The sequence below is a fragment of the Passer montanus genome, unplaced genomic scaffold (assembly GCF_014805655.1).
Source record: "Passer montanus isolate IOZ18808 unplaced genomic scaffold, ASM1480565v1 scaffold73, whole genome shotgun sequence".
Lineage (NCBI taxonomy): Eukaryota > Metazoa > Chordata > Aves > Passeriformes > Passeridae > Passer > Passer montanus.
In genome coordinates, this window is record NW_024372481.1 from 3,453,193 (window position 1) to 3,466,397 (window position 13,205).

Sequence of the window (13,205 nt, forward strand, 5' to 3'; positions counted from 1 at the left end):
CTTATCATGCTGTTTTACAGTGGGTTTTGCACAGAAGTTGAATTTAATCTACTATATTACATTGACCAGCAGAGTTATTCTAATGTAGCATTCTGTGTTTGACAAAGAATAATAGAACACGTTGCTCATTGTGCATTTCTGTGCTGCTAATAAAAAGGAGTTGCAGTGCAGCAAACCAGGCTGTTATTTATGAAGAATGCTTAATTCGCACCGTTAAAAATGCAAAATTGTTACAATGAGATGTTTGCTCTTTTGGATAGAAGGCTCGGGCAGAACAAATGCAAATAGTCTTGTTGCTACAGATTCCATGAAATAAAGCAGGAGTTAGTAAATGCCTGGTGTGGCTGGGAGGGATGGGGCTGGGAGGAGCAGCCATGCAGGCAGCGTGTTCCAGCTCCAGGCAGGAGATGTCACTGGTGTTTTCCCTGATTATCACCACCCGGATATCTCAATGGCATCGTTTCATAATTGAGAACATTTGTAAAGGTTGTTGGGCTTCATTTATCTAATGAAAAGCAGTTTATACAAAATAAACCACACATAAAACCCTCTTGCTAATAGGTTGATTGCGGTTTGTTTTGGCAGTGACTCAGTTGTTTGGGGGCAGTGTCCCGTGGCCGTGGGCACTGCTGCAGGTCTGTCCACAGGTCCTCTCAGGCCCTGGGTGAATTTTGGTAGGTCCCAGCCCTCGGCAGGCCACGGGCAGCCCAGGGCAAGGGTCCTGCTCAGCCCCGGGCTGGGACCCGCCCTGGGGGCTGCACTGCCACCAGCCTCAGCCTCTGCAGGGGCCAGGCCCAGGGCACCCTTCTGATCCTTGAAAAGCAGAACAGCAAATGTGTAAAAATGATCTTACGGTTCATGGATAAGTGGGGGCACCATAACTGGACTGTTATGAAGAGTGAATGTTTTTATGAAAAAAAAAGACAAGTAATTAACTCAGCTGTTAGAAAGCTCAGAATTTCTGGTTCATGGATAAGTGGGGGCACCATAAATGGACTGTTATGAAGAGTGCATGTTTTTATGAAAAAAAAGACAAGTAATTAACTCAGCTGTTAGAAAGCTCAGAATTTCTCCCATCTCTTGAACTAGAAAACTGTTTTGTGTATCCTTTTATATGTACATATAGATTTGAATATACAATATATATGGAGACAACTAATAGCATAAATCAGGAATTATTAGAAAATATTTGTTCTAATGAAGTAATAATTTGGTGGTAATGTATTTCATCAGTGTAGCTTAAGGCTAAATTAAGTGGACATACTTTATATGGATTCTCTAATTTTAATCTTCAAAATGCTATCTAATGTCTCATTAAGACTTTCATATAATGTATCTTAAGTACAGTCATTAAATATAGTTTAGGGAGATGTATGTTCAGATATTGCTTAAAGATGTTTTAATAGGCCCATTTACTCTGATGATATTAATGAGCTCTTAACACATATTAAGCTTCTAAAACTAGTGGTGTCTCCTTGCAGTGGGCAAATCAACATAGGAATTGTGGAGGAATTGGATGTTCCAACACAGCCAGTTTTCCAGGGACTCTCCAGGGCCATCCCTTTATCTGTGTCAGCACGGGGTGGAGTCCCTGCTCCTGGGGTGGAGTCCCTGCTCCTGGGGCAGTGTCCCTGCTCCTGGGGCGGTGTCCCTGCTCCTGAGGCTCCTGGGGCGATGTCCCCACCCTGGTGTGTGCCTTGGGTGTGTGGGTGCCTTTGCTGGGTGCCTTTGCTGGGTGTCATTGCGTGGGTGCCATTGAGTGGGTGTCATTGCTGGGTGCCATTGCGTGGGTGCCATTGGGTGTGTGGCTGCTGCATCATCACATCCACGTTTCAGAGCTGTGCCCTGGGAGCTGGCCAGGCCCGTCTCAGGGTCTGTGACATTTTACTGACATTTGGCTGCATATCTGTTAAAGTAAACAAATCAGATGGGTTAGGGGAAGAGCCAAATATGGGTCTGTGTTTAGATAAATTCTGCTTCTTGATCATCTAAAGTGAAGATGCAAGAGTTGTAATTAAGATAATAAAAACTGCTCATTCTCTGTTGTCACTTCAATTCCAACTCAGAAAGTTATTGCAAAGAAAATTCTCTGGTTTCATCACTCAGCTCTTCTTAACAAATCCTTCTGAGTTCAGAGACTTTTATAATTACTAAATTGGTTTGTTAGAGGGAGATAATAGCAAATTTTTTCTTTTCATAATTGGACATTTCTTCCCTGTAGGCTAATGCAGGCGCAGCACTCACATACACAATGAGCTGTGCTTTTGAAAAACCATAACTGGCTAATAAGTGCCGTGGTGTCATCGGAGAGTAATGGTGTGCTGATTAGCATAATTAATGACAAATGGTGGTGCAGAGTGGGTGGAATGGTTTAGCAGATGATGAATGCGCTGCGCCAAGGCCGGGCCGTGCCGCGGCGGGCGCCGGTGGCAGCCGCGAGTGGCAGCGCTGCCAGGCTGGGGCTGGGTGGCACTGCCACATGCTCCCCAGCCAGGCTGGGTGGCACAGCCACATGCTCCCCAGCCGGGCTGGGTGGCACTGCCACATGCTCCCCAGCCGGGCTGGGTGGCACTGCCACATGCTCCCCAGCCGGGCTGGGTGGCACTGTGTGCCCTGCCTGGGCTGGGGGCCGCTCCCCGCTGCGCCGGGCAGGGCTCTGCAGTGCCAGCACCCGCGGAAAGGAGCCGGGGATTTCAGTGTGCCACGGGCATCCGCATCCTCCGAGGGCCGGGGGCCGCGCCAGGCACTGGCCGTGCTACAAGATGGGCACATTAATCTGTGATTTGATTAATCAGGGCTAATTTACATCCACAAATGAGACTGAGAAAGATGGAGTTACCTTTTCACCTTTAAGGAGGAGGAGGGATTATTTCTCGGTTGTCTCTTTTTTAAGTGATAAGCAACTCTTTTACCAATAAGGATGAAAATACTTAATTTGCATTAGCAAAAGAAGCTAATTATTATATAGTTAATTAGCATCTGGAAATGAAGATTATCTTAATTACAAAGCACAGTTTCCTTAATAGCTACAAAACTGTAAGTTTGATGTGTGTGGAGATTGGTGACTATTATTATGTAATTACTGATCATATTAATGGTGCAGAGTATTTAGATATCATTTGCATATGCAAATGAAATTTACCTGATAGAAATATGTGGCTCCAGTAATGTTTTTGAGCACTTAAAAATTAAATCCCGTTAGAAGATGTGGATCCCGCGTGGCACGGTGGGTCTCCTCCTGCAGGAGGGCTTTTGGCTGGGCAGGGCCGTGGCTCTGTGCTGGCTGTTGGCAGGAGGAGGAGGGCACCTGCCCTGGCCCCCAGCCTCAGCAGCAGGGACCTCCCCTGCAGCCGGGCAGTGCCTGTGCCCTGTGCCATGCTCTGCAGCCCTGAAGGCCTCAGCTTTGGGGGTGTGTGAGGCTCTTCTGGCTGGGTGAATGCTCCGTGGGATGTGGGAGCGTGTTCTGGGTGTCACTGAGCGCCAGGGCAGAAGGTGGGCATCCCCACATCCTTCCCAGCCATGCTCAGGATTTCTTCGCACTAACTTGGAGGCATGCGTGCAGAATGGAGAGCACGGTGCTGTCAGGGCAGCTGATCTAGCTTCTTTCTCCTGCTTTAATTGGAAACAAAGCTGCTGTGTGTTAAAAATAACTTGAGTCTCTTAGACCAAAACCATGTCAAGAGAGGACTGTGCACCTTTGTCTCCCGTGGGAGTCCTGTGGGACAGATGTTGGTCACTCAGTGCACTGCTGGAGGGTGTGGGGTGCTGCTGGGCAGGATCACAGCACCATTGCAAGTGTGAGCATCTGCCCCTGGCACTGCCCTGGCTGCTGTCCGGAGAGTCGGGGAGCCTGGCACTGTCACAGTGGCAGCAAATCCCACCTCACACCATAGGTGGCTCAGCTGAGGAGACAGCTTCCGGGGCCAGACACTGTAACAATATGCAGCCTGTGGATTTAATACCCCTGCCCCTGCCTGCAGCCCTGGAAGCTGTGTGGATGTTTCTCTCATCAAGCAGCAGGAATTTACAGCTGCTGGCCAGGGAACACTGCGGCCATTGTGGGGCTGCCCGAGATGCTTTTTGCAACTGCTGCTGCAGCCTGCGCTGCCCGGCCGCCGTGGCAGACAGACATTACATGTTTAATGACTTCCAAGGAGTCTGTCATTGCAGCCAGAGCTGAAGGGAATGGAAAAGCGTCTGGGTTTCTCCTCAGCACACAGCCGAGAGCGGATGCTGGAGGAGTACCTGCCTTTGCCTTTCCTTTGCCTCTCCTTTCCTTTGCCTTTCCTTTCCCTTTGCCTTTCCTTTCCCTTTGCCTTTGCCTTTGCCTTTGCCTTTCCTTTGCCTCTCCTTTCCTTTGCCTTTCCTTTCCCTTTGCCTTTCCTTTGCCTTTGCCTTTCCTTTGCCTTTGCCTTTGCCTTTCCTTTGCCTTTGCCTTTGCCTTTGCCTTTGCCTTTCCTTTGCCTTTGCCTTTGCCTTTGCCTTTGCCTTTGCCTTTGCCTTTGCCTTTGCCTTTGCCTTTGCCTTTGCCTTTCCTTTCCTTTCTCTTTGCCTTTCCTTTGCCTTTCCTTTGCCTTTCCCTTCCCTTTGCCTTCCCTTTGCCTTTGCCTCCCCATCACTAAGCAGGCCCTGTCCCAGCTCTGCCTCAGCCCCATGCGAGTGCCCTGGTTTGTATCTGCTCTGCTCTAATTAATTAAGGGTTGTGGCTTGGAAACAGCACATGCTAAGGTGTGATCTTTGAAGTTTAGTGTGGTGCAGAGACTTCAAAGGGGACATTTTATTAAAAAATAATAAAATCAAGAGCTCCTAAACACTTGCAATTTGAAGAGCTTGTTTGAAGTCTCTCCATGTTCTCTGGTGCTGATGGAGTCACAGTGCTGAGGTGCTCCTTAGGCGTCACCATGCAGTACTTAACCTTCACTTTATTTAAAAAAGAAAATAATCAAATCCAGGGGTACTTTTTCAAGTGTTTTCATGGCTTGATCTTAGCAGTAAAGAACTAATTGTGCCATGTCATGAGCTATGCAGGAAACGGAGAAAATCAAGGCTGACAATCAAATTAGCAAAAATGAAAATTTAGTCCAGGTCTGTTTTTTTAATCAAAGTCATTTCAAGAGGAACAGGAAAGCTGTAAACCTTTCCCAAGGCAGAGGTTCCTTCCCCAGCCCAGGAGGCCCCTGCTGTCCCACTCAGTGCACCAGGCATTGGGTGGTTTGGTGCTGCTGCCACCCTGCTGCCTGGCCAGTCCGGGCACCGGGCACCGGGCTGGGCATTCCCAGCTGGCTGTGCCCCACGACAGCCCTGGGGACAGCTCCTGCTGCCCAGCAGCCACAGGACCTGCAGTGCAGCTGCCCCAGAGCCACATGAAGTGCTCTGGGGCTTTCATGAGCTTGGGCTCGTGCCTTGGGCAAGCAGAGCTGAGCCCTGTGCCCTGCCTGTGCCCCTGCCTGCACCTCTGTACTTCTCTGTGTGACACAAAGAAGTTGTGTGTGTGTTGGGTTGGTGTCTGCAGCTGGGGAGCACAGCTGGGACAGCTGCAGGTTCCCTGTTGCAGCTGGCTTGGCAGGAGCTGTCAGGAAAGGCTGCTTTGGCTTTGGCCCGGAGGTTTTGCCATCAGTGATGTGGTGTGGCTCCATATGGGCCTCGGTGTGCTGTAGCACAAAGAACCCTCACATTTACTGTTCAGGTTGCTGTTTAAATCTCTGTGTACAGAAATACAGCAATAGGAGGCTTAGCATCGTGGAGAGCTGGTTTGGTTTGAAAAGCTCACACCCTCTCTGGATGCATTGCAAACTGTTTGAAAGCATTTCTTCATGCTTCTGAGTGGTTCCCCTGTGCCGAGGGCACAGCGTGCCTGGTTTGTGCGGTGTCCAGGGCTGCAGCTCAGGGCTGCAGAGCCCACACCGGGGTGAGTGGTAGAGGCAGAGGGGCACGGCTGGGAGCCAGAGCTGTGTGCCTGGCAGGAGCTGCAGAGGGCACCAAGGGCGGGTGGCCTGGCCCCAGCCTGCCCTGGCTGGCACCACGCCGTGCCACCAGCTCCCCGTGGCTGCTCAGCCCCCAGGAAGCAGCACGTCCTGTCTGCTGCAGAGAGCAGTCCCTGTGCCCCAGGCTGGGCTCAGACTGCGCGTGGCTGTGCTCTCCTGCCTCAGTGGAATGGCCTTCAGAGCTCCCCTGAGCTGGGGGCCCACTGGGCTCAGTGGCTCTTGTGGTGGCTCCTGTGTTGCCCACACCTGACAGGGGCTCGTGGCTCCCCTCCAAGTGCTGCTGTGCCTGAGCTCTGTGCCAGCCCCCCATTCTCAATCTGCTTTCAGATTCCTCTGGTGCCATTTAGCTGAAAATCAAGTTTTCTCTAAGCAGGGGAGCTCTGCTGGTTTTATGGTGTTGCTGTAGGCTGGTTTATGAGATCCTCTTCTTGGTAAAGGATAAACACTCTGTTAGCATTCAGGTCTGGGGAAAATGGGAACAGTTCTGCAGCATTAGAGAAAGCCCTTTCTGAAATCTAAGGTCATTTAAATTTTAAAGGTGGTAGTAGTGCACTCAGTGTTGGGTTTTTTGTTGGTTTGGATTAACAGTTCTTCATTTTCAGTCGTGCAGGAAAACATTTTGTAAGGGATTTACTTATTTATTTAAATATTTTTAATATCAGAAATTGAAAATTCTAGTGTAAAAGGCTATGCAAAAACAGCAATAAAGAAATCCAAAGCTATAAAAGCTTATGGTGAGGACTTAATGCAGAAACAGCTGTTACTTCCTTGGGAGTTAAGGTGTATAAACTCTTCCGTGGCTGTGTATCCCCACAGTTGTGGTGTGAGGAATTAGCGCTCACTGCAGTGTGCAAGCGGCGCCTGCCAGGCTCTGAGGCAGCGATTCATCTGTACCCAGGAGTTAAATATGACAATGTTAGCATTTTTCATTTCCCTGACGTTACCATTAATAAAGCAATGATCCAAAAGAAGCTTTGCTGAGTCTGTTCTTTATGCTTCCATCACTCACAACTAGATAATTTCACACAGGATCGTTTTTAAATTAAATGACGATAAAAGCGCTCTGCTGTCCTGTGCTCACTAGTTCATAGAAGTCTATCAAGTCATTAATGTGTCATGACAAACTGTGAGTTGGATACAAGAGTAATTAATTATTTGCATAAATAACAGGTTGAACTTGGTGCTTTCAGCCGCAATGACACACGCGTCACATCGTGGGCATCCTGGAACCTCTGCAGAGGTCGCGGGAGGGTGAAGGCTGAGCTGGCACGCGGGTGATCCCACTCCCACACGGACAGCAGCTTGGAAGCTTTTGTGTTTCCAAGTTCTTCACTGATGGTTGCTTCAAGAGAGCATCTGATCTTTGGAGCGTTAGCGAACAATTATACAGATTTTCATAATCACCATTAATCACCACATATTTTTCAAGATAATTACAGCAACTATTATTTAGATTTCTCTTTTATGTGCACATTGTAGAAAAGAACAAGTGCTTATTACGCTGGGTAGTGTAGAGAACTACCGTCTGAAGTTCTTTGTCATCCAGAAACTCATTATGTAGCTGATGCTGCCTGTGAAAGTTCGTCAGCATGTTTAAATTAGGGTAGCATTGGCAGGTCTGATTATTTAAATCTGGTAGCTTGGCTAAAAATATAGTTATTCAAGAAAGATGAATTACTAATTTGACAACTGAGATTTAGTTGGAGTCTGCAGCACAGAAGGCAGCATCTCTCGAGTGCTTAGAGAAGGGTGACAATACTTTCACAGATTAAAGAGAGGATTTCTAAGCAAGCTAGCAAGTTGAATTACAGCGCGTGCTTTGGTGTCCTCCCCACTAGAGCCTGAGAGCAAGTCTTGGTAAATTACAGTGAGGAAGTAGCCACCAGGTGGAAGCTGGTTGTGTGTTCTGGTGGTCCTGCACCAATGAAGGGACATGTCCACTACACCCCACTGAGCATCCATCCCCTTCCTGCTGTCAGGGATGCACGGGAACTCTTCTCTGGGGCTAGGCTTTGCGAGGCTGGTTTTGGCTGCTGGCTCCTTTCAACTCTTTTAACTAATTTCAGTGCCTGAGTTAATTAGCTGTGACCCTCAGGAATGAGCTGATCCTGGGAGGCAGCAAACATTCATTGGAAACGGTTTTTCTTCTGAAATCCAGCTTTATTTTGTTCCATTTTGGGGGAGAGGAGCACACCCGTGAAGTCCTCGTGATTGTCAAAAAGCCCATCTTGGGCAGCAGCAGCAGTGGGTGTCTCATCCTGTGAGCAGGGGACCCCACAGGTGACATGGGGGCACAGAAGGGTCTGTCCTCTGTCCCCAGAGCATCTGCTTTGTTCAGGGCATTGCTCAGCCAGGGAGCAGATGCAAGGGGGGAGCGCTGCTCCCCCTGCCCCTTGTCTTGGGGGTCCCCTGCCTGCCTGCAGCCCCTTGGGTGGCCATGGGGCTCCTGGAGCCCGGCTGAGCCACGGGGTGAAGGGCTGGGGGCTGCTGCCCTGCTGGTGCTGGGGCAGGCAGTGGCAGCGGCCGCCCAGGCCTCCGTGTCTGTAAAGTGTCCAGAACTGGTGGTATTTAAACCCTGGTGACACCGGTGCCTGGCTGAGAAAGGAGAGGCTGAATGAGCACCTTGTGTTCTGCTTTCTGCCTTTAATGCACTTTAGCAGCAGGCTGGTGACGGGCCTGACACGGCAGCTCCGCACACGCTCCCGCTCGGGGAGTGCAGCATTAATAACACACTTCCATGCATCGTGCCATTTTTAAGCATGATCGTTATGATAAAGGGCATATACTTAATTACAGGCCTGCTTAATTACAGCTCTGTTGAAGCTCGTTTGTTTAGGAGAGTGCTAATTGCGCTGTGGAGCCCTTGGCTCACCCTGCTTTTATCTGCTGCTTTGCTGTGCTGCGCTGAGCCCCGGGTGGGCTCTGGGGCTGTGGGCACGTACACGCTCCCTAGCTCAGCCTTTAGATTACTTTACAGAGCTGGTGTGTGGCTGATCAAAGAGGGTTTCTGTCGGATAACAAGTGCAGATGGTCTTTCAGGTTTAAAACTTCCTGGATTTGGTGATGCTGCTTTTCATCTGTTTCCTTTTGTTTTCCTTTGGGCTGTGGCTGCCACGCAGCACCTTTGATAACAAAATTACTCCTGTGGAGGGGGGTTTTATATTGAAAATAGACAAACCAAATGTAAACGGCTGAGTATTTTTAAATGACCCTTGTTTAATCACTAACATGGTAACTCAGTGGTGCTGTAGAAGTTAGAAACAGCAGGCAGAGGAGCACTGGGTTTGTGGGTGCGGTGCTTTGGGGCAAACAGGGCTTTGAGTACCATTAAGGTTTTGCTACAGAAAAAGCTGTGCCATGTGGTGTCATATCCTCATGTCTGTCTTCATATTCCACTGGTTTACATCCTCCAGATGTGGTTTGCAAGTGTTTAAACCACTCCTCACTGTGGAGTTTACACTCGTAACCGCCAGGCCAGGTTTGGTGAGGAGGTGATAAATAGAAGTGTGTCCTTCCAGTTTCCAATACTGTCCTGCTTTGCCAGCTGCACAAAATTGGAAAATGCAAAATTGAGGCCATGAAATCATATATGGATAGAGCAAGGAGAATTTGTTGGATTCCTGGCTTGGTAGGGACTGACCCAGCTATGTCTTAAATGGAAAGAAGCCACTGGCAGTTTAGAGGGCGAAAAAGGCTGGCAGTAACGTTTGGGAGCAATCAGTCATGTGTCAGTGCTGTGAATACTTGATCTGTCACTGGGAATGTGTGGAGTTGCATGTCAGAAGGCAGCTGGAAACGTCACATGTGATGTCTTGTCCCTTTCAGCAATGGATGGAGTGCCTTTCATGATTTCGGAGAAGTTTGCCTGTGCTCCTGAAGGGGTGAGTTTGTTGTTCTCCAGTGTCTGAAATCCATCGTTTCATGGGGAGTGATCACAAAACATCAAGACAAATTACCTGCTTCTGGGAGCTATTCTGTTGTGGGGCCAAGTACATACCCAGTGCTTGAGATGGGCTGAGGTTGCATGTCACAATAGCTGCCCGTTAGATGGGAAAGGCTTTTGCCAGATTGCTTCTAAACCTGAATTGTCCTGGGATTTCAGGGTTTATTACCATCAAAAATAGGAATGGCAATGGGACTCCCAGGTGCTGAAAGCATTTCTAATTTCTTAGCATAGATTGTAAGGAAAGCTGCAGAGGTGGAGCTCTCCTGCATTTACCTGCTGTGAGGATGGCACAGTGCCAACAGCTTTACTGCTTCCTGTAGTCACTCCAGAAGTTCAGGGCAGTGGTGATGGCACAGTGCACTCCAGTGCCATCAGCTGCCACCAGGGTCCTGCCTGGCAGCAGGCGAGCTGGAGAGGGCACTGGGTGGTGCCTGCTCCACAGCGGGCACTGCCACCAGCACGGGCAGGGCACGTCTGCTTCACCAAACAGAAACACTGCTGCTGGTTCAGAATGACCTCTGGGTGCCACTGGACCAGTGCTTGTTAAGGTTGATGATCCAGAGCTCAAAGATTCAGCATCCCACTACCAGTTCCCAAATCCATCTGATCCTAAGCCGCATCTTTTTAAAAATCAATTTACAGGAAGCTGTTAAGGCAAACACTGGGCCATCAGCTGTGTCTGATTTTTCAGTAGTGCTCCAGCTTTCTGCTTTCTTCTTCCTGCTGACAGCGGTTTTTCACATCCCTTGCTTTCTGAGAGGGTTGTTTATGGGCCATTATTCCCAGAAATCTGAAGTCCCTGCTGTGAGGACAAATGCAGCGAGATTAGGCCGGGCTAATCCTCCCCGCGGATCCTTTAGACACCATTGCCACCATATGGTCAGTTTGGTCAGGCTCCCTGCAGCTGCTGCTGCTCACACCTCGTGCTGCAGCCGCAGAACCGAGGCTGTTGTGCAGTGGTGGGAGGCAGCTCTCCCTGCGAGGGCAGCTCCCAGGTGAGTGTCAGCTGTCGTGCGGAGGGAGAGCAGCCTTGGAGCTGGTAGCCCCAGCCCACCGCCTGCTGTTCCACTCTCCTGCTGGAATGAGGAACAGGATCCTGCCTGTGATTACAGATGGTGCCTCTAAATCTCTAGTGATGGAGTGTTTGCTGACTTGAAACAGAACAAAACAACAAACAAACACACACCCCCTCCCTGACCCTGAATTTGACATTTTTGTTTCTTTCTTGCCAGATGCAGCCGGTTGATCTCCTGGGCATCACAATCAAAACCCTTGCAGAAATTGAAAAGGAGGTAAGTAGCCAGCCAGGCACTGAGCAAATCATGAGGGCTGTGTTCACTTCTTTTCAAGAGCCCTTCCCTTATGGAAAAGACTTTCTTGTCTCTCCCAAGTCACAGAGGATGGATAAAATCAAGCAGTAAGCCCAGGGTCAGGGATGCCCTCCATGATCTGTGATGAGTGAAGACACTTCAGGTGGTGAATTTAATGGCAAAGTGTGGGGCCTTCTGTTTATTTCCAGATGTCTGTGTTGGCTAGCCTTTCTTTCTCACGTATTCACAATACATGGTAGTGGCAGAACACCCTTAGGTGCCTCTTGCGTGTCAGGGAGGCAGATGGACTTGACTCAGCAGTGTCAGGTAAACATCTTCATGAGTCTTTGGTTTGCAGATGCTGGAAGTTGTTGCTGGGAGAGCTGGGCTGCACTGAGTGGGAGTGAATGTTTGAGGAGCACAGGGAGGAGGCAGCCACCAAACAAGGGTGGTGCTGAGGGGTGTTCTGGCTCATGCATGACACGTGTGGCACGGTGCCGAGGAGCTGTGCTCTGCAAAGGTCGCTTCACATCTGAAGTCCCAGACTAGGAAGAAACTTGTCTCAGCAGCATATGCTTCTTCAGGCACCATTGGTCACAAAGGCCTCCTCCCACGCCATCTAGCTGGGTTCAAGGGAGAGAGACAGAAGATGACATCACAAAGCTGCCAGATTCTCCACTTCTTTATTCCAGTTGAGTGTAGTTGCCCAGATCCACCCTCTTCTGCCTGAAAGTTTTGTCTGAGTACAAGAAGATGGTCAGGCCCAGTTGCCAGGGCTTTTGCAGGCACCCTGTGGGACTGCAGGGGCTGCAGTGGTGGATCTGAAGATGCTGCCTGACAGGGGCAGGGGCTGACAGATGCACCACTGCCTCAGGCCACCTCTCTGGGACTGCCTGTGGCTGTCAGGAGGGACCCTGGGAGCAGGGGATGCTCAGGGCTGGCAGCCCTTCCACCTGCCTGGCTGCTTTCCCACCCTTGCCCTGAGCTGGCCAGGGAGCAGACGGAGCCTTTGGCCAAGGGGAATCCGTGTGGTGCTGAATTTTCGTCTGCATCATCTTTGTGTGCTGCCTGGCTGTGGGAGAGGTCTGGCAGCTTGGGGGCTGCCTGGAGGGGGCTGGGCTGCACAGCCCTGCTTGTGCCCTCGCAGGCTGGTGGAGCGTGGGGACAGCAGCACTGCCAGGGAGGAGAGGCCAAGACCTGCCTGCTCTCGCACAGCTCCTGCTCTGTAGCAGGCTGTGTGCGTTCCAGCGTAATGAAAAGTATGATTATGCAGCCCATATTCCTTGATGAAGCATCTTGTCTGCACATAGAGAGCTACACATATAAATATTGTGAATTTCGGCATGGCTTTATTTCCCTTGCAAGCAATAGCACCATTACAGCAAATCTTCTGGATATCCAAAGCAGCCAGAACATTCTCCCTGGAGCAAGATGCCTTGCAAAAAATATTCCCAAAGAATTCCAAGAATTACTGTTCTCTGTCACCACATTTGCAGATGTATGCACCCATCCTCCAAGCTGCAGGCAGCTGAATTTGAGGACTCTGCCCTGTCAGGAAAATGATGGAAATAGGTGCAAATCCTGGACTGCGCCAGGATGCTCTCGCTGCCCCAGGATGGCACAGCTGTGCCAGGGCTGTGCACAGGGAGCTGGGCTGTGGAGAGCTGGTGAAGTGCAGGTGTGAGCAGCACGTGCCATCACTTCATGGCTGATTTGGTGGGTGCAGGACAGACAGTGCTGCTGCCAGGTCTCCCAGCAGGGCTCTGGGGGTTTGTCCTTGCTAGCCCTGCCTGTCCTGGCAGGGTGGGGTCACTGAGCAGGCACCTGGGCAGGGGCAGGTGACAGGGCAGGTGGTGGCCCTGGCAGCATGCACCCTGTCTTCATTTGAGCTTGGCATGGTGTAAAAAGTCTAGAGAGTCTAATTAGTAAAGGGAGCATCCGATATTCATCATTCCTTTTAAACTG

At 50.0% G+C, this 13,205-nt stretch overlaps 1 protein-coding gene across 2 annotated transcripts in view; it reads left to right on the forward strand.

The window, feature by feature from the left end:
• The window catches only part of MVB12B (multivesicular body subunit 12B), a 75,521-nt gene that overhangs the window by 34,029 nt on the left and 28,287 nt on the right, over positions 1-13,205 (forward strand). For both annotated transcript variants that reach the window (XM_039730537.1, XM_039730536.1), the window contains exons 8-9: positions 9,810-9,865; positions 11,163-11,222. In XM_039730537.1, coding sequence (XP_039586471.1) covers positions 9,810-9,865; positions 11,163-11,222 — 116 coding nt within the window. The remainder of the gene's footprint in view (positions 1-9,809; positions 9,866-11,162; positions 11,223-13,205) is intronic.